Raw genomic sequence first — 24,717 nt, 5'->3', positions numbered from 1 at the left:
TCTAAGTCTTGTCTTAGTGAGCAGGTGACTACTGATAAGCAGAGTGATGAGATATCCTCAAACCAATTTATTGTTTCATTTTCAGAGAGAACAAAGTTTAAATTAACAGAAAAAAGTTATTAAAAACTATTGAAACTCTATATTTAAAGGCTTTCTTATTATAACAGGACCTGGGAAATTCTTGGTTTTTACATGGGGGTGTACCTATCCAGTCTCATCCCTCCCTCCAACATGCTTCTGACAACTGCCTTCTTTCAGAATAAGAAAGTACCTATTAACATTTAAGCATACTTAATGGAAATACACAGTTATTCTGTCAGGGGGTGGGGTGGGGGGTGTCTGGCTGGTTGGTTGATTTAGATTAGTCTTGGTTTTGGTTGGGTTGGGTTGTTTTGGTTTTTTGGTTTTTTTTTTGCAGCAGCCCATTTCTAGTTAAGCCAAAGTAATAACACAGTGAGCAAACCCTGCCATAATCACACCAATTTCTAGAATGCATAGTAATTCTTGTATGTCATGGAGCAGCCTTATGTCCTTCACAGACCCAAGATAAACCAAGATACACACTTCCATTTGAAAGTGCTTATCTCCTTACTTCCTTGGGTTCTCACCATGTCTGTTAGGAAAATTAAAGTCCCACTGGTGACGTACAACACAAAGTAAAGCAAGTTGTCTGACATAGAGATCAGCCGAGAGGGTGGCACTGACTGAAATGAAAATAATTAAAATCTGGCCTTCTACAATGAGCTTATTAAATTTTAAAAGTCATTGTTATAATAGCTCAATAAAAACCAGACTTGGTTATGTTTGATGTCAATTTAAAACAATGATTTATCTGTGATGGATAACATGAGGTGAGTAGGAGCAAGATTTTAATGTATAACTGCAATCATTTATTTCATTTGAAACTCTTGAGGATTATCAAAATATTTCAGAGCAGCTAAAGGGATAACGATAAGGCCAGTATATAACTGCTGACAGTACTGTTTGTGGGAGGAATGACAGTCTCATAAGAGCAATAGCTGGATATTGGACCTATCACTTCCAAGTTAGTTCAAACCAGGCTAGGCCACAGTTATACAGTACTGCTTATATTCCCCTGTTTAATGTCCCCATTTATTGCAGTCATCTGCCCACTAATTACTGAGTATTAAGATCCCGCTGGACTTCTCAGTGCTATGAAATGTCCAATTAGATACAGCTGAGTAGAATTTTATTTCCAACCCATCCTGCCTCAGTTGTCCATGTAATACACCAGTTTACCTCACCTACAGAGCTGGGAAAGGGGAGCCCTGTACAGGGTGCTTCCACCTGAATTATGGGCAAGAATCCTTGCTCTGATCCTCCCTTCTCTGTATGGGGTCCTCAATGGCCTCTGTTTTGAATTTCAGAGTGGTTTCCTTCAGCTTAACCAACCTTGTAGATGAAACTACATGGCCAGGCTGTTCAGGAAAAGTAATGAAACTGTTGGTCTGTAGTAGGAGGCCCAGGGGTACAAGAGACAAGGCTTTCACAGAAACCGGAGTAAGGTTGTACAACCTGATACTTAAATGCAGAGTTGAAATGCATGTCTCCAAGTTAGGATTCATGCTGTGTAGTTTTCACATGCATCACACATCTACGTATGTATGCACACCTAAACACACATAAATATTAATGCTCACTATACCCCTCTGCTTGTACTTGACATTGGCTAATTGCTGCAGGATGAGAAGAGGCAGAAAGAGATTACTTTGCTTAAAAAAGTAAATAGAGAACTTCAGTAATGTGCAAATTTATATTGATGCATTTGTACTCAGTGTACTTCTCCAGAAGTAGTTCTACGTATGGAGACTGATTATGGGCAAGGTTATTTTACATGTTTAGAAGAAACGATGTCCTTCATTCTTTTTCTGTCTCATCCCATGGAGTACTCTTTGTGACAATGCCTCTGCTTTAATATTGATCTCTTTTTTTGGCCTGATGGAATCTGGTTACATTAATCTGTTTCTCAACAATAAGTGTACAAATAGGCTGATGGAAAACAGTTTATTTTCAATTGCTTGAGAACGTCTCTGTGGTGAGTTGACCTTGGTTGGCCACCAGGTGCCCACGAAGGGTTAACCCACCACACTGTCTAGTTTTTTAAATCTAAGTATTTAATGATTACAGTGATAGGGAAATGTTAACTAGTAAACATATCAATGAGTGAATATATGAAACAAAAGAATTAATTTTTTAAAATCTGGCCCTGTAGCTGAGATGACCATAGGTTTTATTGCGATTGCTATAGTTCAAAGTTCATACCAGACACTTTATTAAAAGTGGTCTTGCTTTGTAATGCCGTATAAATATCACTTGTATTTGATTTCAGATACATTACCAGATACTTTTAGTTTGTTCATCTAAACACTCCAATAACATGGGGAGAGGAAGAGAGGAAAAGAGGTAACTATAAGGTAATATAAAATGAATCTATGTCATAGTTTCAAAAAGTTTAGCACCAGATCACTACATCTAGTCTGCCTGTTGTTCATCATAAATTACAAATGCACTGTATTTAATCCAGCAGGTCCTTTGTTGATCTCAATTAATTATGCCTGACTTTGTTTCAGTGTACCTTTCAGAATGTCATTCAGATTTGAGCTGGAGACACGAAAGCTCTACTCCAGTGGATCTTTTACTCCTTTATTTTTGCTACAATAAAAACTGTGTTATGTTTAGAACTTATTTGCGATGTAATCAGCTCACTCATTTCTTAAAAAAAATTAAAAACACTAACTCTCCAGTTTCTCAAATTAATTCATTTTCTCTAACTTTCAAAATAAATTTGTGACTCTTTTCTGCAGTGTATCTCTCATTTTCAATGACATTTAAAATATGACACCAAAATTGGACACAATGTTCCAGCACTGTTCTAACTAATGGCTTGTACAGAATAATACTACTTATTTCTGGTTTTACTTTTCTTTTTATAGAACAACAGCAACAACAAAACTTAGGCTTTTTCTTCTTTTTTTTTTTTCTTCTTTTGTTTCTTTTTGTCATTACATTGGAGTTCAAGTAGAATTGCTTATTCATTTGGGTTTTCTTAAAAACCAATAAAGTTAAAACTTATATCCACAGAACCTCTCCATAAAAACCTTCATTAAATGACATTTTCCCACTGAAGACTTTTTTGTCCGACATCTGCCATTGAGGGATACTAACTCCATTAACTTTAGAAATTACTAAAATTGGTTTACTGAAATCACATAATGCTAACTTTTGAAGTACATAATCTGGTTCAAAGTCAAATATCTTACATCAGTTTGACTATTACATCTTGACTTTACAAAATTTGTGAATTAATCAAGGAGTAAATTCAGGTTTGCTGTACAAGATGAGTTTTGCACAGGATCATTTCTGCTATGTATTCTTATCCTTTAATTCATAGAACCATAAAATGGTTTGGGTTGGAAGGGACCTTAAAGATCACCCAGTTCCAACCCCCCTGCCATGGGCAGGGACACCTTCCACTAGACCAGGTTGCTCAAAGCCCCATCCAACCTGGCCTTGAACACTGCCAGGGATGGGGCATCCACAGCCTCTCTGGGCAACCTGATCCAGAGCCTCACCACCCTCATAGTGAAGAACTTCTTCCTGATATCTATCCTAGATCTACCCTCTTTCAGTTTAAAGCCACTACCCCTTGTCCTATCACTACATGCCCTTGTAAAAAGTCCCTCTCCGGCTATCTTGTAGGCCCCCTTTAGGTACTGGAAGGCTGCTATAAGGTCTCCCTGGAGCCTTCTCTTCTCCAGGCTGAACAACCCCAACTCTCTCAGCCTGTCTTCATAGGAGAGGTGCTCCAGCACCCTGATCATCTTCATGGCCCTCCTCTGGACCCACTCCAAAAGGTCCATGTACTTCCTATGTTGGGGGCCCCAACTCACTACCATCTTAGTTCCAAATCAGCTTTATCTTTATTTTGCCTAGGTTTTATGAATTATTGGACTTGTAGATGTTTGGGTCATCCCATCTGGCCTTACTAAATATTGGTATAACATCTGTACTCTTCCTGTTACTCTGTGATTTAAACTAACCACCAGCAAACCTAGAAAAAATGTTCATCTCTGTTGTTCAGTATTCTGTTTGGTATGGAAAATACATTTTACTCCCCATGAAAGAAGTAATATTTTTTCTTTTCCACTCACTCATTACCAGATGAATGAGAGTTCCTCTCTCTACTGCAGTTCAATAGATGCAACATTCTTTTAGGGAGCAGCAGTGGTTCAAACCCCCAGATGTACAGACTATGTTCAAAGGCTGCAGATGAAGTGGATACACATTATCAAAAAGCTACAAAAGTACCCTGCGGTATCTCTGTGCTCCTAGGTAGAAAGAAGAACCAGCTTCTCTTCTAGAAGTTTTGTGTATCTATGCCTTAAAAAGTATTTTTCAGACTAATGTATTTAACAAATTTGAGCTAAGTTCAAGTTACCAAGTTTGAGCTAATATTTGGGTGTCCAAACTCACTTTTTTAGCATCTAGATTCTCAAAGAAAAATGCATCTCACTGAACCCAGGAAATATCTACAATAATTTTGTTGTTTTGTTTTTATTTCATGGCCTACTGCAGTTTTATTTGTTGTCCAACATTAAAAATAATGCATTTAATTCTTACAGCAGCATCTTTATTGTATCCTAGTTATGTGTCTCACCTCTGCCTTGTGTTAACTCTCCCATCTGTTAATTTCTCTTCTCCTGGGAGTTTCAGTTCTTAAGCATATGTCAGATGTTTCACTACAGCACATATTTATCTTTTGATCTTCAGCTATATTTATTACCTGGAAGAGGTCACAAACATCTGATTAACAAATGATGAGAGACCACGTCACTATATATCAATGAAAAAAAACTTTCTGAGAAGAAGTCAAAGGAGGGTGAACACATCAATGAACTGATATATAGAATACCTGGAATTAAGGTGACATTCACTCAAAGTCATAGGTGGCAGTCCTATAAGCTAGAGGAAAAAAAAATGATCCACGTGCATTTGGGTGTATAATTTTGGGAATTTTTTTTTTTTTTTACTTACACATGAATTCTTGAAAACCTTAATTTTTTCTTTTCCTGCCCCTTTTTACCAACACTTGTTCACCTGATAGGTTTTTGTACCTTCTCTATTTTAATTTCTGCTGATACTTTTTACCCTTATTGTTTATTTTTTACTAGTACAGCAACCTGTTTCATTGCTCCTAGCTACATCTAATTTCTTGGCATTCTTTCACATACTTATTTTCTTTCTTTTTTTCTTTCTTTTTTGGGGGGGGGGGCATTATCTGATTCAATAAAAATTATTAATGGCTTCTTAAAAACATCTTATAAAGTAATTATGTGTCCAAATTTCAATTAAATATAGCCTAATGCATATTAGTATTTCTAATAGGTGATTTGAGTTTGACCCTTAGAGGATGTGCTCAAAAGGGTCTTACACTTCCTTTTATTGTCTTTAATGCATTTCAGATCTTTCAAATTGTTTATTATGTTACTCCTTGTATTTTTTAGTTCCTTAAAGTTGATGGCAAGTGACCAAAACCCCATAACACTGTGTAAAAGTTTTCAATTTTACAGTAGCTTATTGTCAACCGTTATCTGAAAACAGTTTGTAAAAATTGCATGTCTTGTGATGATAGATTTCACATACCAAATAATTGTTTTTTTCACCCAGGTCATCTTGTAGAACACTTAATACAAAAGTACCCTGAATTTAAGTAAATTCTTTCTAAATAGTCTTTACCTTCAAAGTAAAACAACTTACCTAATTTTGCCTATGACATTCTGGTATTTGGTGAAGAGGTAATGATGCTATAAGCTGTTGTGCTCTAACTATTTGACCTGTGCAACAGTTCAAAATCTTACCAGGAATCTGTGCATTTTTATTAGGATAGAAGGATTTTTTTTAACTTCCCTTCTGCATATTTTTACATACTGGTTTTGTCATTCCTGCACAGCGTTTCTTATGACACATACAACTTCCATCAAAGAAATGCATAGTCAGCACACTGCAATCTATCACCTGCAGACTCGGGAAGACAGAGTAGGAAAGAGACTCCTCTCATTGCCTCTAAGTCTGCTATATTTCATTCTTTTTAAGATTTGTGGGGTTTCATTTTTACAAACAGGAAGTGACACGGCAAAAAATGTGTCACTTCTGTCAAATGCAGCGGTTCCAAGCCATCTACATTCCCAGTGAGTGGCTTGTAGAGTTGCCTTGACTAGAGAAGCAATGTTAGGTGTGTGTACTCCTAACTTGTTTATACAGATGCTTGAAGTTTAGGTTGCATGAATATGAGCTGGGAATCACTCATGCCTTGGTATTTCTGGATGTTGTTAAAACTTAAACCTCTGCCTTCAGTGGTTTTTAATTTCATTAAATTTCAAGACAAAATTTAAAAGTGTATTTGGAAAACCACTATATACCTCCAAAGACTATGAAAAACTTATTAAGAGAAAAATCTTTGAATGTTCTGTAATGCCCTTACAATGTTGTATCATAGCTGATAATAACAGGCAAAAAAAGATATTGCTTTTTAATAATGTAACTTTTTTATTTCAACAGCTAAAATTGTGCAAAAAACCATCTTGGGGATCTTGTTCCAAGATTTTGTAAGTGATCAAAATGTTGTTGATTAAACTATTTGTCCAATGTATTCTGGCAAATAAAGTGACTGTTGGATAGGTGTTGAAAGATTCAGTTTCAGTATCAAAGGCAATAGAAAACTTCATTAACAATCAATAAAAATATTCTGACCCTTTAAAATTTCATTTTGGATGTCTTCAGAGCAGCTGCAATGGGGATGGACAATGTTGGCTAATTTTGTATTTGCATATTAAACTATAGTTTAATTTGAGCACTTGAACACTTTTAAACTGGATTTACATTAGTGAGAGATGAGGCTACTCACCTCCTGAAAGGACTGCAGCAAAGACCCTGAGGATGTGTCCTAAGTACATACAGCTGAAGGTACTGAATTGTTTTCATTGTGTCTGAGGATACCAAAAAACATCCTTGAGGAGCTTAATACATTAGTTATGTTGAACTTCCAAGACTGACTTATACTCCAAAACATTTCTTTTTCCTGCATGCTTGCTTCCTTTATTGCTTTTTCAGATATTCACATATCTACCATTTAGGTGCATAACCTTATATATGATGTTTCTGAAAATTAAATTCAAATTCAAAGAAAAGCCAGTTAAAGATGAGCATTCTTGTATTTTCAATTCAGCTAAACTTAGTTTGGTAAACAGAAATAAATAAAAGAGAACACCAATACAACTGTTTGGACATTCATTTTCTCTTATGACTTATAAAGAAAAAAAAAAGACACCCTCAAAACATGTAGATGACTTTTAAATTGATACGCAAAGCAGCCATTTGAATATATTTCAATAGAAAACATCTACAGGATCTACAGTGTGTTAACACAGTGGTATATCAGAATCCTCTTCTTCCTACTGTAATGAAATGTTTATTCTGTTTATAAAGATGAAGAGGAAGGTTATCTTATCATTATGCATTTTAGGAAAGCGAGCACAGAAGCATGTCTGCTATTTGTGTATTGTTGCAAAAAAGATCTCGTTTCATTAACAGCATTCACTGGAAACATTATGTCACAGTATCAGCTTTTATTTTGGTTGAGAAGACGCTAATGTTTCTAATAAGATCTTTTTGTCCTGAGTTAGCAAAAATGAATGCACCCAACGTAATAACACTGCAGAAAATCACCATGAAAAGAGAATGCTGTTATCATAATGAAACAGACTCTTTAAAGATATTCTACTCAAAGCCTTTATTTCTCCATACAACTGTGACCTGCTGACAGTGAGAATCAGTTTTTAATGTATTTTGTGTTAGTACTTTGTGCCAGGAAATCCCAATGCTCTGCAACAAGCTCTCATCCTTACAGATTAAGAAAAGGGATGAGGTATTGCTGAAAGGGGACTATTAACACTGCTGATAATACACAGTAAATCCAGTAGATCCAGAACAATTCTTTATATTGTTTCTGACCACTTCTTTTTGTTTCCCACACGCAAACTTTGTAAAGGGCCTTTTCATTTTGACTGCATTTATTTGTTCTTGCTGTCTTCTGCTCTTTTCTGCTTCAGTCTGTCCTTAAGTAAAACACATCCTGAGAAGCAGTTCTGCTTTGTACTCTGATTGTCAGCCAGATCCTTTATAAATACATTCCTCAGAAAGTAGAGCCTTAGGCAGAGGAAGACCAACTTCTACCACATAACTGTCTTGAGATTGCAGTTTTAATGGGATTACAGCACGAATAAAGAGAATAGGATTGAAATTATTCTGAACAATGAGGAGACTAATAACTCTGAAGAAGTTCTATGAGGTAACCGTTTCAAAGTTTCAAATTCCTTTTTTTTTTTTCTTTTTAAATATCAGAAGCTGCTCATCATGGAGGGAAGAGCACAGGACTGTGTTTTCCCTGGTTTTCTCCCCCATCAGTCCCCACCAGCTGTTTAAAGAAAAGTTTTGAAAGTGCTTGGAGCACCATCTCAAGGCCAAATATCTCCAGTTCCTTGGAATGCTCGTCTAATAGGCATGCATGATTGTATCTTCTCAACCTTAGAAGATTTTGACATTTGAGTCTTTGTATTAAACACAATAGCTCAGTTTCCAAAAGAAGTGTCCTTACCAAGAGATGCCTTTAGCATCCCCTCCAAATACGCAATTGAGAACACTCGCTGAAAAATAACAAAATTTTCTCACCTCTTCAGTGAGTGCTCTGCCATCATATAAATCAGAGGTACGTCTTTTATTGTCTTCCTTAGGAGTAAACTTGCATGCAATACTTCAGGTAAAAAAAAAAAAAAAAAGGAATAACAAGAAAAAAAGAAAGAAAAAAAAAGGGTAAAGCCATAGAACCTTTGGACAGTGAAACCTAAATGGATGGAGCCTTGCAGCCTACAACAAAGTGTTTTAAAAACAAGTTTAAAGTCATGTGAGCTCCAGGCACCTGCACTGACTGCAAGTGGCTTCCTCCCCAGTGTGCTGGCTGTTCTGGTGCCGTCTGAGACACCAGTTTTATTCCATTCATTATATTGCTACTGGGAGTGCCCAGCACTGTGATCTGTAGTTCGCTTCATGGCCTAAATTTCTTTTCTTTGACTGAAACACAAAGTGAAATCTTAGTTACCCTGAGTTACCTGTAAACTTAGTGGAGAGAAGTAAGCAACCCCAGTGTTTACCGAAGACCTGAATTGCCTGCAAAAAAAGATTCTTTCTGTCTCTGCTCACAGCAGAGGGCACAGATGGCTCCACTAAATCACTAAAATAAGATGGGATGAATTTAGGCTTCAGAGCTTATCAGTTAGGTATGACAGTTGTTACGTATTAGACTTGTAGGTCTTTTTTTGGCTCTGATGCTAGGGATCAGATGTCTCTATATGATCTGGTTTATGTTCCTATTATAGTCTGTCAAGCTCTACTCAGTGGAGCTGAGAGGTTGATACACTTGATGTGTCACCACCAGCGGGATATGCGTGCCTATCCATAGCTTTGTCATGTCATTTTAGGTGCTGCTTTCCACTCTTGGCATCTAGCTACTACTCTAGAAAGGCACAAGTCTTCCTGACAGCCCCATGCAGAAGTTTGAGATGCTCAAAGGCATTCTAGATAGTACTCGATATCAATTTTCAGAGCAGCTAAACCTTGCCTGGAATGCCTACTTTAGAGCGAGCTGAAGCACCCTCTAGTTCTATTGACTGCGTTGACAAAACTCACAGACTATAGTGGAAACTCAGACTACTAGCTCACTGGCCGATACCTGTCTGTAGACATTTCAACATAGGTGTGTAAATATTGAGCTGAATCACATGAAGGACTCACTTCAACACACACAGGTGTTTAGTGAACCCTTCCCAAAATATCCAAAGCATCCACACTGGGCTTGCAGATAGGATAGTTCATTAATGGAAAGCCTACACTCTTCCAGACTCGCAGCTGGAGGCCAGGTGGGATACCTTAAGGCATCTCAAGTAGCACTCGATGCTGACACATAGGCAGAGGAATCAAGCTGTCACTCCTGTTCTGCATAAAGAGGTAAGAGTTCTCACTTCATTGACTTGCTCTGAGGATGAATATCTAACCAAAACTTTGAAGATGGAAAAATAAGACAAAAGCGTTAGGACAGAAGATTGAATTGACATTGCTAGGGCTGCTGGGAGTAGAGCAACATCCAACTTGATGCTTAAAATGCAAGTCCTCTCAATTTGAACACACTTTAAATATTCCCATATAATGTAGTTCAGTTAAATTCTTATTACTTACCAGCAGCATTAGCTAGCAACATGAAAACCTGCAACTAAAAACACTTAAGCATGTATTTGTTTTCACAAGCAGTGGAATGAATGACTGAATGCATCATAAATGATTCAATATTTCTTCATTCAGAATGATGTTTTCTTAGCACCTGTTCAAACTACTCTGTCATCAGAAATACTTAGGAGTTGAAATTTGGCTTTTAAAATTCATTCCCTGATGAAACTGGAATGAAAACATAGCAGAAATCACTGAAACAGTCGTATACAGCATGTTAGAAAGAGTATGCAAGCCTATCAATCTGTGGTGATAAGAATGAAAGCATTTTTCCTATCCATGATGTGAAAAACAGAGCTGTTTAACTTTACATTTTTTGATGAGACAAAATCTTTGAATCTCTCCACCTCAGAATGCAGACGGCAGTTTTATCTTCTTATCTGCTGGTTCAGTCTGGTACAGAGACTGAAAAGGAAATAGCAACACTGCCTGCACAGGTATTTTTGCACATGTTTTAACTCAGGAAACTGAAATTATGACATGTTGCCAATCATTTGAAATTTCATCACTCTGAGCAACGTGTTAGGAACCTACAAGTTAGAAGCTTTTAAATAGTTTTCTCAGCACATTTCCCACACTATTAAAAAAAATCCTGCAACTTTTATCTGTCTGAGCAACTGCTACGCATATAAAAAGTCTAGGACCCTGCTCTATAGGAAGTATATCTTCATTTCCACTTAAAAAAATTCACTAGACATCTTCTTTAAAATCAAATTATTTTGGTAAGGTAGATGAATGTGCTTAGCTCCTCAAATCCCAGTTCTGAAGGGGAGTGGTCTGAAACAAAGTTTTACATTTCAGATGGCTAATGTTTCATAATGAATTATTTTGCTTTGTTTTTCCTTGTAAGTTATGTGTGTGAGAAGGAATGTACACAGAAACTAATGGCTGCAAGAAGCTGGTGACAAGCACACTACAGGGAAGGAGGCAGTCAGCTTCCTGCACGGCTCTGCATCGCTTTATTTTAATGAAACCTTCCCAAAATAGCAGCTGGGGGCAGAAAACTTACAATGAAACCCCAGTCAGCAATCAGGGGGTTGTTCATTGCTTTCAGGAAGGCCAAGTTTTGCTCTAACCTGTACCTCTCATTGGACATCCTAGTAAGATAGTGGGAGCTTTTTACATTGTCCTCGGTGGACTCTGGCAGAGTTGCATGTTTGAACCTTGTTACTGAAAAATGGACTTAAATGGCCACAAGATTAATTGTTTTCTGAGTTTTGACGTAAGAAAAAGCAATGTGCTCTAATTCCCTTTCCACACTTTCAGATCTCATCCTTTATTGATATTCAGCCAGGTGTTAGGTTAATTTTGCATCAAAACAGTATCTTCAAAGAGTTCTTTTAAAAAGAATAAAATGAAACAGAAAGAGAAGACTGAGCTGATTTTCTCTGTTCACTGCCACTGGGCTCGCTGCCCACTTCTTGTCTTTTATTTTTTAATTTGTAAACTCTAATGAAAAAGTGTTTGCAGGGCAAGTTTAGGAGGCTTTGGCAATACAAAGCTTAGGACAATCTCATTTTTTATAAAAATGAACAAAGAGCACCCACTCACTCTAAGATTGTTCAATGGATACTGTAAATGAATGAGACGTTTATTTTTGTGCCAGCTCAACTACCAGTGTAGACAAGATTTGCATATATTTTGGCAAGTGCACTGCACAAGGTGGTAATAAAATAGGCCTTTTATATCTGAGTCTAATTTACTTTAGTTATACTCATTAAAAATGTGTTTTCACGTGAAAGGGATTTCAATAAGGGATACTTTGGAAACGGCAATGTCACAGAAATGTTTGCCATACAGCCAGTATCGAGCATTTTTCCACTGAGAAAGAGCATTTTTTTGAGAAGAAATTCCCAGATCCTATGAATTTAAGATTCCCATTTTGTTTTCTTTAATCACTGTTAGGCTTAACATTGCAGGCTTAAATATCATGCTTATTACTTGCTGCTACCAGCTGTATATTTTTTAAGTAACACAAATTATGGAATTAAAAAAAAACCAAAACAACTCACTCTGCATATTTTGCCATCTTCAGTGACATTACCTATCCAAAGGCTACTCACAGGAAGGCAAAAATGTGCTCTTACTCTATGAAGTATTATTCAGGGTAAAGTCTTTTTCACAAGTAGTGGTGCTGGTACGGCTGAAGGTGTGATTTCAAACCAATTTTCTTTAAATGTGTAGAAAATTGTGTGAGCGAAATGCTTCATGAGCAGTACTTTGGTTTTAACAGGCTCATACCATTACATTTTATTACGCATTAGGAACATGCTTGAACTAAACAAACCAAAAAAACAAAGCAACAAGAACAGCACATTTCAACTCAGGAACCTTAATCAAACAGGTTCAAGACTCTGTATTTGTCAAACCTGAATAAAAATATCTGCCCAGTGTCACATGAACACAGGCTGAAGGATCAGGTTTATGGTTTTATTGTATTTATTAAGTCTTGGGTTTGCTCCTGTTTAAATTGTCTTGAGGAGATATTGGACTGCTAATTCAAATAAGAGCAGAGCAATGAAGAGAATCCTGTCTTTCTTTCAGTTACATTTCCTCCTTACTGAAGAAAAAAATGCAGAGGATCTGGCTTCCCCACCGCAGCAATACAGAGCATCTGTAATACTGAAGCCATTTCCAAAGCATTAATGTAATTTTTCTTCAGAGATAATAAACAATGTCTCTTTGTGACAAATGCATTTCAGGCATACATACCATTTTCATATTTTAATACTAGGAAAATAAATGAAAAAAGGTGATTAGCCACAAACCTCTGACAGGTTGAATTAATTTTTCATGAAACACAGCTACCAAACTGTGCATAAACAGAAAATACTCTAACCTGAAAAAGCAGCTATTTCTTATAGGTAGAATGGCAAAATCTGGGCATTTTGTAAATACTCTTACTTAGGCTAAGCAGGACCAGTACCTGTAAGAAGCTCCAACGTTTCAATAGGCTCAACGTGAAGTAATGTGCCAGTCACAGAGAGAAAAAAAATCAAAAACTGCCTCGAATTGCATTCCCTAATTTTAAAACAGGTATCAGCTGCTGCCCCACTTAGATCAGCTGAAATACAATTGTCCTTGCCAGTAATTTCAAGAAGTACAGCATAAACTCTCATTAATGATTTTTCAGTGTACTAATTTGGGGAAGTATTACGACATGTCAGACAAGATAGCCAGCACCCAAGCATTTGTGAAATACACATTTCTTATAACTAAAATGATATTTAGCTTTATAATTAAAATTCTAGGAGAGAGACAGAGAATAAGTTATTATGAAAATATATAGCTTTAATTTGCAGACATATAAACACTTTTGGTACATTACAGACATATGATGCCAGAAATCAAAATAATCAGTTTTAAGCATAACACTAATTTATCTTGTTCACACAGAGAAATCTGATGTAATCATCATACAAAAGATAGTTCTCAGCTCTTAAAATGAAGTGAAAGTGATACATCACCGATAAACCTGCTGCTTTGTTGCAGAGGATACAGCAAAGAATAAATTATCAACAAAATATGCCACCAGTCTTACAAGTCAGATTTTGGATTTAATCCAAAAATCAAAGCCAATGAAAAGGAGCCAGGAATGGTCACCAAAAGTCAGAAACAAGATCTTTCACATGAAATACCAGTCCAGAAAGGAGCAACAGTCAGAATAAACTAAGTCCTATAATTCCTTAGAATATGAAGCGATTTTTGTTTTCATCTGGCAGATCAGATTCAGAAGTATCACATGAAAAAATCTATTACACAACAAAACTGATGGAGTACTACTGACAGATTGCTCAAAGTACAAAAAATATCACCACTTCTGTGACAACTAAAGATTTAGCCATTCCCTTGCTTCCTTGCATCTGGCATGTTTATGAGGATGAGCATGGGGTTCTGTCATTATTTGCTGTAGGAAATATTAAATAATAATTTTTCCATAAAAATGACCAGCAGATTGCTGGAGCAGATGATAATGTGGGTGAAATCTGGAGCAAATGAAAGATGATATGTCACAGCAGTTCAGATTCTCATTACAATATCTTGCATTCTTGCTCAACAGGAATTGCACTTCTTGTTAATGCCTTTTCTATCCTACTGTATAAGCTTTACTTGTGAGGTAATAAACATTCTGGTTTTGTTTTTTGTTTGTTTTTTTTTTTATATTACTAGTGCATTTTAATGTCTTTATTCTTTTAATTATACATACATCGGGACAGACATTTCTTTTTTTTTTTGTGATTAAATGTCTGTATGCCAATGTGTATTTTATATTAAAACCAATATATTTAAAATATACTCTGTGTTTATCTCACTGACAGTACCTCGAACAGTTCCCTGCTCAGGAGCATCTGATGCCCTCTTGTGGTTAAAAAGACTTTTAAAACTTGAGTTTAAAGAATTGTCTTACCTTCCCCTTTTTTATGATCACTGATCTTACTGGTTTATGAAAGCTGCAAATGATGTCCACGTTTTTATAGACAGGGTGCTAGCTGTTAGTTACTAAGGTTTCATAAAAAAGCTGTACACTGAATTTGAATTTAAAAAACTGTAAACAGCTATTTACAATTATAATATTATTAAGTTATAAATTAGCAGTCCTTCATTGCAACCTCTGTCAATACAACCCACAGCTAGGTGTTTCAGAGCTGTCCAAGGTTTTTCAGATGTTGGATTTATCCACAAAGAAACGTCAAATGTTAGAAATCTCCACTGGTTTCTTCTCCAACATGTGCAGGTTAATTCTTCCATTTAGTGGGATTTGTACTTCCAAGTTTTCATCTGCTCTGTGATGTTTTTTTCCTTTTCTTAGACAGATGTAAATGCCCATCCCTGTTACTAAAGCGATTGAACCCAAGCTTATTACTGACAGAGCTACCAAGGTAGGCATGCAGGATGCTGACTCCATTTTTTTATGTGTAGGCTCTATAGATATTTGTGGCTGCTTTTCTTCTATACTGATATCAGGCTCCTTTCTTAACAAACTTTCAATGTAGCTCTCATTGCTAACAGTGTCATTGACGAAAAGGTTCACCATGACAGTGGAATGGAGAGGTTCTGGATAGCCGTGATCACTAACTTTGACAAGCAGTCGATAGAGGCCGTAGTCATTTTGCATCAGTGACTCTTCCAAGGTGATATTACCAGTTTTGGGGTCAATCCTAAATGACTCCGGTCGAGGGCCTCTTCTTCCTATGATGCTGTAAGCTATGACTGCATTCATGCCAGTGTCCTTGTCGACAGCATAGACCTCAGTGATGGGAGACCCAGGAAGGGTAGAAGGAAGGACCAACAAGTAAGACATATTAGATTGAGGAAACAAGACCAAAGGGGGGTTGTCATTTATGTCCAGAAGAAGGATAGTTATTTTTGCTGTAGAAGACAGGGCAGGATCACCGCCATCAACTGCTTCAATCCACAGAACATAGGAGCTTTGCTGCTCCCTGTCCAGGGAGACTTTAGCTCTCAAAACTCCTTTTCCAGTATCTATGACAAAAATATCACTTCCATTCAGAACTGAAAGGGCAACCCATCCATTTTGCCCTGCATCAGCATCTGTGACACTTATAACTCCAATTTCACCAAAACCTGGAAAGTTTTCTGGCACGAAAAAGCTGAAATCCTTATTGATAAATCTTGGACTATTATCATTTTTATCCAATACAGTGATGGTGACAGTTGCTATTGATTCTCTTGGAGGGAACCCAGAATCTACTGCTTTCACAGTGTATCTGTATTTCTCTTTTTCTTCTCTGTCCAGTTGGGTGGAAACTGTAAGAACTCCTGTGGTTTTGTCTAAAGCAAAATAGGAAGGGGCATCAGGACCTAAGAAATAGGACACTTGCCCTCTTTCTCCGCTGTCAGCATCGGTAGCATGCAGTTTGGTCAAGAAAGCATTGGGAACATTGTTCTCCTCAATGGTTAATTCTATCAGCTGTTGAGAGAAAACTGGCGAGTTGTCGTTGTCATCCAGAACCTGTACTTTGATTATCTTGTTGACATGAAATCCTTCTGAGTTCCATGCAACTATGGAGATTTCATACAGCTGCTGTGTCTCATAGTCCAAAGGCTTTGTGGTCTCTAACAGGTATTCATTGTTGTATGGTTTGTACGGGGAAAGTCTGAAAGGCCCATCACCATCCAAATAGCAATTGACTTTGTATTTTTCGTCGGGGTCTTTGATGGTAAAAAATGCTATTGGTGTGTTGATAGGCTCCAGTTCCTTCAGGTACACCACACCTTCTGCTTCATTAGCTATGAAACGAGGGACGACTTCAGGTGGCCTCATCATGACTTTGATGATGGTCACTAGCACTGTGATCACGGCAGGGATACAGCCAGGACCATTGCCCAATATGATCAGCCTGTGGAGCCTTGGAGTGTCCCCATCAACTTTACTGGAGAGTGTGATGGCTCCTGTGCTTTCGTCCAGGTGGAACAAGTCTCTGGACGGCTGGGGGACCTTCTGGCTGTAGGAGTAGGTGATCTGGGCATTGGATCCAAGGTCCACATCTACCGCGTGGACAGTGGCCACGTGCGTCCCTAGGCTGGAATTCCCATAAAGGGTGATGTTGAGCTGCGAGTCGCTGAACTGGGGGCAGTTGTCGTTGATGTCGCTGATGCCAATAGTGAGGGTGGCACTGCCCACGAGCGGAGGAGTCCCCCCATCCTCAGCGACGATGACTGTGACGTACTCCTCCCGCGTCTCCCTGTCCAGAGCCCCCATAACAATCAGGTAGGGAGTCCTCTCCCCACTCTCATTCTCCTCCACATCCAGGGTGAAGACACCGTAGTTCTCTCGCAGGCGGTAGGTCTGGACACCGTTGATGCCCACGTCGGGGTCAAGGGCGGGGTGCTCGATAGCCAGGCGGGTGTTCACGGGTGCGTTCTCAGGCACTGAGAGGCGGATGTGGGGCACAGGGAAGCGGGGCGCGTTGTCGTTGACGTCCCGGATAGCGATTTTTACCTTCACCAGGCGGAAGTACTCCTGTGGCAGCACCAGCACATCCAGCAGCAGCAGGCATGACTCGGGCGAGGGCGAGAAAGCGGAGACAGCGGCCGCTCCCCCAAAGGCGGCGGCCCCGCCGCTCTCCACGCACAGAGCTTCCCGGTCGATCTCCACGGCCGAGGTGTGCAGCTCCCCGGAGTGGTTGTCCAGCTGCACATACTGTCCCCCTAAGCCACGGGAGGCCAGGGTGAAGGAGAGCGGGGGCTGGGGGGCCCCAGGATGCTGCCCACCAGCCACCGGCAGCCGCAGGTCACGGGCCAGGCTGCCGATGAGCACCCCAGCAGGCAGCCCCTCGTTGAGGCTGTAGAAGAGCTCGGTGGCACGGCTGTAACTGGCAAAGCAGTTGAAAGGTCCAACGAAGAGCAGGAAGAGGAGCAAGTGCTGAGGAGAGAGAGGCACAGCGGGGTGGGGAGGGGGTGGTGTTAGACGAGGGGGGGAGGCAGGAGGCAGCCCCCCCTGCCCACTGCCTCCCCCACTGCCACTGCCAGCTGGGAGTGCGGCATCTGCAACATGAAGCCATCCTCCCTCTTCCCCCATCCTCTCCCCCCCCCCAGTACAGCAGCTACTTCCAGGGCATCGCCATCTGTACCCTCCAGGCAACACCAGCTGCGTTCCCCACGGCAAATACGCACTGCCAGGGATGGCCCGGGGGCACCCTGCCTCCTTCCCCCCCCCCCCATGCTCGCCCACCTTCTCACCAGCAGCTCCTACCCTCCCAACCGCACACACATCCCAAGCCGGGGCATCCCCCCCGCACACCCCCAAACATTCGCTCGCCCCCTTCCCTTTCCACAGCAGCAACGGGAAACGCGTCCCCCCCGCTCCCCCCCACGCCACCCCACTCCTCCCCGTCCCAAAGCCTGTTCTTCCCGCATACCCACGGGCCCTGCGGTGCAGGGGGGGGACCCGGCCCGCACCGCCCAGCCCCGCAGCCCGCCCGGCTCCCTGCCCTCCGCGGCCGCGGAGCCGGCGGCTCCAGCCCCACCAGCCCGGACCCCCCCCTCCGCCTCCGGCCGCCCCCACGCCGCCCCGCCGGGGTCCCCCGCGGGCTGCCGGCTGGAAATAGGACTTAAGGAGCGGAGCCGCGGAGAGGCTGCGCGAAAGAAGTTGCCCGCGTTGGCTAGCGCGTCCCCGGCCCCTCGCGTATGGCAAGGGGCTCCCCGAAAGTTACTTCGGGCATCGTCTCCGCGGGGGGTTTTTTCCTCCTTCTCCCCTTGTTAAGCTCCCTTTTCCCTTTTTCGCGGCTCCCCGCCACGACCCGCGTCGGCAGCAGCAACAAAAAAAACTTTTCACGGCTGCTCTGATCCGCGGAGATCGGAGCCAAGAGGAAAAAAAAAAACCCAAAAAAACCAACCAAACAACACAGCAAACAAACATATATATATACGTATGGTTTGGGTTGTTTGGAGGGGTTTTTCTGCCGATTTTCCTGTTGCGTGCGAAGCCGGGCTCGGGGGGGGGGGGGGGGTCAGGACGCGACACCTCCCCTCCCGCCGCCCCAGCCCTCACCTGCAGGCTGCCGCGGGCGGGGGGGCTGCCGCGACCGCCCGGGGGCCCCATGCCCGGCTGCCGCCGCCGCCGCCGGCTGCGCCCGAGCAGCCCGCCCGCTCCTCCGCCCGCCCGGCGCTTGTCCTCCCCGCGGCTGCCCATTCCCCCGCCGCCGTGCCGTGCCGTGCCGTGCCGGGCTGGGCTGGGCTGGGCTGTGCGGTGCGCGCCGCCCCGGACCCTCCTCCGCCGCCCGGGAACCCGCCGCCGCCGCCGGGGGGAGGGCGGGCAGGGAGGGGGGGGGCGCGGCCAATAGTCACGGGCACGGGAAGGGGGGGGCGCCCGCGGAGGCTGCGGCAGCGCCGCAGGGTTGGGGGGGGGGGGCGGTTTGGCTCGGAGTGGGGGGAGGGGGGGATGCGCGGAAAGCCCTGGGACCAGGGGAGGATGATAGTCCCGTCGGGAAACTAAGGTGGGGATAAAAAAAAAAAGAAAAAAAAATTAAAATAAAATCGTCTTGTCCTTCTTCTGTGGGAAGATGTTGCGATGGGGGTGTCGGCGGGCGAAGCGAGAATTAAAAGCTGGCTGGGGTTAAGGAGCGTTGCGGAGCCCCGGTGAGGGGTGAGCCGCTTGTGTCTGCACGAAATGAAAGTAATCTTTTGAGGAGTTTGCAAGTGTTTGGTTGGCGGAAGATGCGCGGCCTGCCCAATTAGAGCAGCAACTGCGATTTCCTGCTGGCTAGGAACCCGAAGGTCCCCTGCAGCAGAAAATTCTGTGCTCTCATTTTATAGTCTCCAGTCGCTGTTGGCTAGACTATGAGACTGCCATAGAACTAGACATGAAATTAATCAGCGCTCAGGACACTTTAGATAGCGCAAGACCAATTACACATTTCCTTAACATCTTGGACTATCAGAAGGGCGGCTGACCTGCCCTGCGTTCCTTACACCGGCTCTCTGCAAGATCTCAAACGGAATTTGAGATGTCCATCTTTAGCCTTAAAGTGTTCAATGGGCTGGCTCCAGGCCACTGCTGAGAGCTCCCATATTGGGACTCTGGTAGGCAGTTGCATTTGTCAAGCACAGCGGAGCTGCCCTTCACAAAGGTAAAGTTTGTACAGGAGATTGAACTGTCTAAATCACATGGTCTGAAGACCACCTCGAACATCTCCATGCTCCACGGCAAGCACAGTGTGCAGGTACCTAACGGGGGCCTGCAAGAAAGCTGGCGAGGGACTTTTTACAAGGGCATGTAGTGATAGGACAAGGGGTGATGGCTTTAAACGGAACAGGGGTAGATTTAGATTAGATGTAAGGAAGAAATTCTTCACTATGAGGGTGGTGAGGCACTGGAGCAGGTTGCCCAGAGAGGCTGTGGATGCCCCATCCCTGGCAGTGTTCAAGGCCAGGTTGGATGGGGCTTTGAGCAACCTGGTCTAGTGGAAGGTGTCCCTGCCCATGGCAGGGGGGTTGGAACTGGGTGATCTTTAAGGTCCCTTCCAACCCAAACCATTCTATGGTTCTATGATTTGATCTCAGCTTAGGTACTAAAAACATAGAGGACAGCAAAAATTTTGCCTTCAGTCAAAACAAAAAAATAGTCTTCCGTTTTCCTTCTACGACTCCTTGAGACAATATCCACGTCCAATCCAAAATGGAGAAACAAAAAAACCCCATAATTAGAATCCCAATCCAAAACCAGCCTTATCCCCAAGTCTTTTGTAATACTGTATCTTTCAAAAGCAAATCATAAGTCAAAAATACAGAACATATTGTTTAGTAACTCTTGGGATGTTCTTGGATGTTGTGAGGATAAGGGCAGCAGCACAAACTGAACTGAATAAAATAGAATGGAATAGGACAAAACAGAACACAGTAGAAACAAAAACTTCCAAGAGTGACTTCCTCCAGGGCTGTAAACAAATCATATTAATTCCTTTGTCTCATATCCTCCATGCTTGAAATATAAATAGTACAATACTGTTTGTCTAAATTAGAGCTTTACCCCGTTCTTGCTAAAGTCAGTAGCAGCGGAATCAGGCTCTGTTTTATTCAGTGGATCTCTTTGAAACATACTATGATTTTAATATCCATTTCATCCCCAAAATGACATTAGCACAATAATCATATGTGACTTAAACAGTTGAGCATTAGGGTACGAACAAAAGGCCCAGCTATATTTATTATTCACTAATCTCTGGGGTTTGAAACCACTCAGTATGTACTGCCCTTATAAATTGTTTATATCTTTAGCATTCAATTCTAGCACAAATAGAACAAGCAATACAGTATATACAGTTCAGAGCAAACGTATAATTTAAGAGAGAAATCAAACTACCCAAGTCCTTTACTAAATTCTCATCCATATGCACTGTTCTGCAGATTGCTCAGTGTGAAAGGTGCCCATAAACTCGATCCTGTTTAAGTTAGTTTAGCTGGACACAACAGATGCTTTTAGTTGACTCACATCTGCTCTAATTTTATTCATTTCAACAGAGAGATATTGACTCATTTGGATTTCAGTCAGATTTTGACACTGATTTATGTGGAGTTTGAATTTCATAGACTGATTATAATCTTAGTTTTAGTGAATCAGTAGTCCTGTGAATGAATATGAAGTCCTTATAAAATTCTATCTTTAACTTTTTTTTTCCCTGATGTCTCAATTTATCTCCCTTTCCTCTTATGCTCTTGAAATTACTTACCTATTACTATACCATTCTTCTTAACCATCACAGCCACTGCATTTCCCTGAGGCCTTGATAGGGTAGGCGATGCCTCTGCTATTACAGTATTCAGATTTTCATTACACCTGATACATTTTCTTTTATTAAACCACAGGTGTAACAGCAGAATTAAGTTTTCTGGAGCAGCTGGTACGTCTATAATATTTTATTTTGTTAGACATCAGCAACATCTAATAAGTCTTAAAGGCTCCTTAAAGACTAACGTGTCCAATAAATCTCCTGTTTAAGGAGAAGTACTCCAGCTGTGTATGGGATATGTGGGAGAGAAAAAGCAATGCAGAAGAGATACAAAATTGGCACATTCATTCCTGGCATTTTGTGGGGGGGAGACCCCCTTCCAAACTCCCAGGAAAACATTAACTGATTTCATTATATTTATATATGATGTTTCTAAACATATGTTTAGAACCATAGAACATAAATGTTCTATGTTTCTAAACATAAATTCAGTTATGTTTTCTGGGGATAAGTTGTTAGCAGTTTGTAAACCCAGTCCCATTTGGTCACTTTTATATTTTCAACTTGCACTTTACTACATCAAATCTTATTATCGCTGAATATATCCATATAATGGCACTGCATCCAAGATTCTGGCTGCAATTAGTGAATAAGAAGGAACAAGTAGGAGCATTTCTGTGGGATGCCTGATTGCCTCAGGTAAGTTACAAAGCACAAGACTGAGATCAAGTGACAAGGCATCCAAGAATGTCATAGTTATTTATAAATACATTAGAATACTATACATTATTGCTATAGTAAAATAGAGTATTTATTTGACTTTATTAAGGTAGACATGGCAGGTATTGATACTCAACTGAAATGTCTTGGTTTTGTGGGCAGTGTTCCAGTGGCAGATGGAAGTGTTTCCAGATGAATCATTCAGGACCATCACTTCTGAAAGGGAATCTCAAATAGTATTTTTTGGTACGGCTGGCAACCCCAACCAACTTTTATAAGAGATGGAGATGCAGGTACATGTTGTCCCCTCAACCTAACAAAAAGCTGTCTGTTATAGCCTGTGGTTCTACTGAGGAAAGTTGTGGTGTGAGATTCCCTACCAGTGAGATTCTACTGATGCAGCTGACAAACTTCGTAATATTTTAGTCAGTGTGACCCTATGAGCTAGGTGCTTTTCAGGGGGAAAGAGTCAAACTGAGTCAAAGCACTGGTGTTAGTATTTATTCCTGGTCACAGTAAAACAGAAGGGCACAAGACTAACAGACTGCCACTTCTCTGAAGAGCTTAAACTGCAAAAGATACAGGGCAAGTAAAGGAGATCCTTTTAACTATTAGCTGTATAAGCTTTTTATTGCTTTGCTGCTCAGTAAGGAAAATGCCTTGCCTCCTGAACTTCCTGTGCAGGACAGCGGATGACAGTGTGAAAGACTCTATGAATATTGGATAGTGACCTTGCTTGCAGAAGTGCCAAGCATCTGGTGCTTGCATTTGTACTGAAAGCTGTGATCATTCCATGTCACTGTAGATCAGCCCTAGCATGATCATCCTGTTCTCAGCACAGAGCGGGAGAGGGGTCTTGGCACTGCTTTCCCTTGTAACGCTGAAAGACCGTAAAAAACTCTGGGTCCAGCTTAAATAGAGCAGCAGTGGAGCTGGAAAGCGGATGACTCTGGAGTTTATATCGCTCAAATCTCCAGTCATGCTTTCAAAGGGCTGGTTCTCGCAAGCTCTTGCAAGGTGAACCTGCAAGGTTCTGCTCAGCAGTCTTTCATGAACAAAACCCTGCTGCCATCATGACAACCTTGCAAGAAAGTAGCTAACATGTGAAAGTGGTTTCTAAACTTCAGAAGAAATACCCCACGAGACAAAGCGATGTTTGATAGGAAGGCTGACAAAGGTGGATGAGATTTTCCTGTCTAGTTAGCTTAGCGTCTACTGGGGCCGACTGTGGTGAAGCATCAGAAACCCGAGCTGTTAAACACTGGCAGAGAAAAGGAACTTGGAAAAAAGCTTCCTGCGGTCTCTGAACCAACTGCATTTGATACATTTGGCCAACTTCTTCCTCAAATTCTTGTGAGGTTTCATAAAAATACGAGTTCTTTGGTTATGATGTTTTGCATATGTCTCCATACGCTTTGCGCATGTCTCTCTTTATCTGGAAAAATGCCAAAATATTCCAGCAGTGAAAAAGATTGCCTTCAATATATATCTAGTCTGATCACAACTTTATTTTCAAAAGAAAAACTAGTTTAAAATTTATTAACTAGGCATAATTTTCTAAAAGTAAGTAGGAAGGAAGGATTTAACTCAGATTTATATTCCACCACATCTTTTTTACCAGTGTTTTTTATACTATATTACACAGTGTATTAACATTCGCTTTCACTGACTTCTTGTGTAAGGCTTAAAATAATAATGATACAACTTTTGTTTTGTACAAGTCAAAGCACAGGCTGAGGTACAGTACTAATATGATACTGCTAAAAACTATTAATACCGTAAGTCTTTCATTATGGTCCTTATCACATTAGCTCAGGGACAGCATTCCAGCTTCTGCCAGCTCACTTTCTACCTAATGCCTGCAAGTTAGAAGAGTGTCATGAATATGTATTTTTTAATCGACTTCTCATTGACATTAAGCCATGGCTTCTGAGCTGAAGTTACAACCTCCCGATGCCAGAAATGAGCTCTGCGAGGAGCACACTGCTCCCAGCAACAGAGCACAATGCATTGAAGAAGCCCTGTGATATGCCAGGTAGCTATCACATGCGGAGGCACATGCCTGTCGGGCTCCATGTGGGCTACCGTGTGTCAGGTAGTTCCTCTAAGCCAACTAGCCACAGCCTGCAGTCCCGTTTCATTTTCTGAGATGGAAATGGTTAGAGAGTAGATATAGTGCAATAACATGTACCATTTTTCCTATGACTGCTGCAGCTCCAAGAGTAATCCAGCTTCTCTTCTCTTAGTTCCTCTGGAACAGACAGTTGTATATATTTTACCTTGTCAGTTGAAGTGCCTAGCTTTGCTCTGAAATATATACAATATGTTGTAGTTTCACCTGAGGTCTTTGGCCACGGGGGATGAACATTTGCTTCCTTGACAATAAATCATTTTGAATTTTCCAGGGACCAGATTCTGTCATCTTCTTTCAGTGTATGTTTGGGTAAAA

At 41.0% G+C, this 24,717-nt stretch overlaps 1 protein-coding gene across 1 annotated transcript; it reads right to left on the bottom strand.

The window, feature by feature from the left end:
- Window positions 1–13,626: 13,626 nt before the first annotated feature.
- Window positions 13,627–19,016, bottom strand: PCDH20 (protocadherin 20). The gene is made up of 2 exons (XM_052786017.1): window positions 18,872–19,016; window positions 13,627–17,743 (listed from the first exon to the last, which is right to left on the bottom strand). Exons 1-2 carry the CDS (start codon window positions 19,010–19,012, stop codon window positions 15,047–15,049), a joined length of 2,838 nt encoding a protein of 945 aa, XP_052641977.1. The 5' UTR covers window positions 19,013–19,016; the 3' UTR covers window positions 13,627–15,046.
- Window positions 19,017–24,717: the final 5,701 nt, after the last annotated feature.

Source organism: Harpia harpyja, chromosome 4, assembly GCF_026419915.1.
Source record: "Harpia harpyja isolate bHarHar1 chromosome 4, bHarHar1 primary haplotype, whole genome shotgun sequence".
NCBI lineage: Eukaryota > Metazoa > Chordata > Aves > Accipitriformes > Accipitridae > Harpia > Harpia harpyja.
This window is presented reverse-complemented; position numbering and strand designations above follow the sequence as displayed.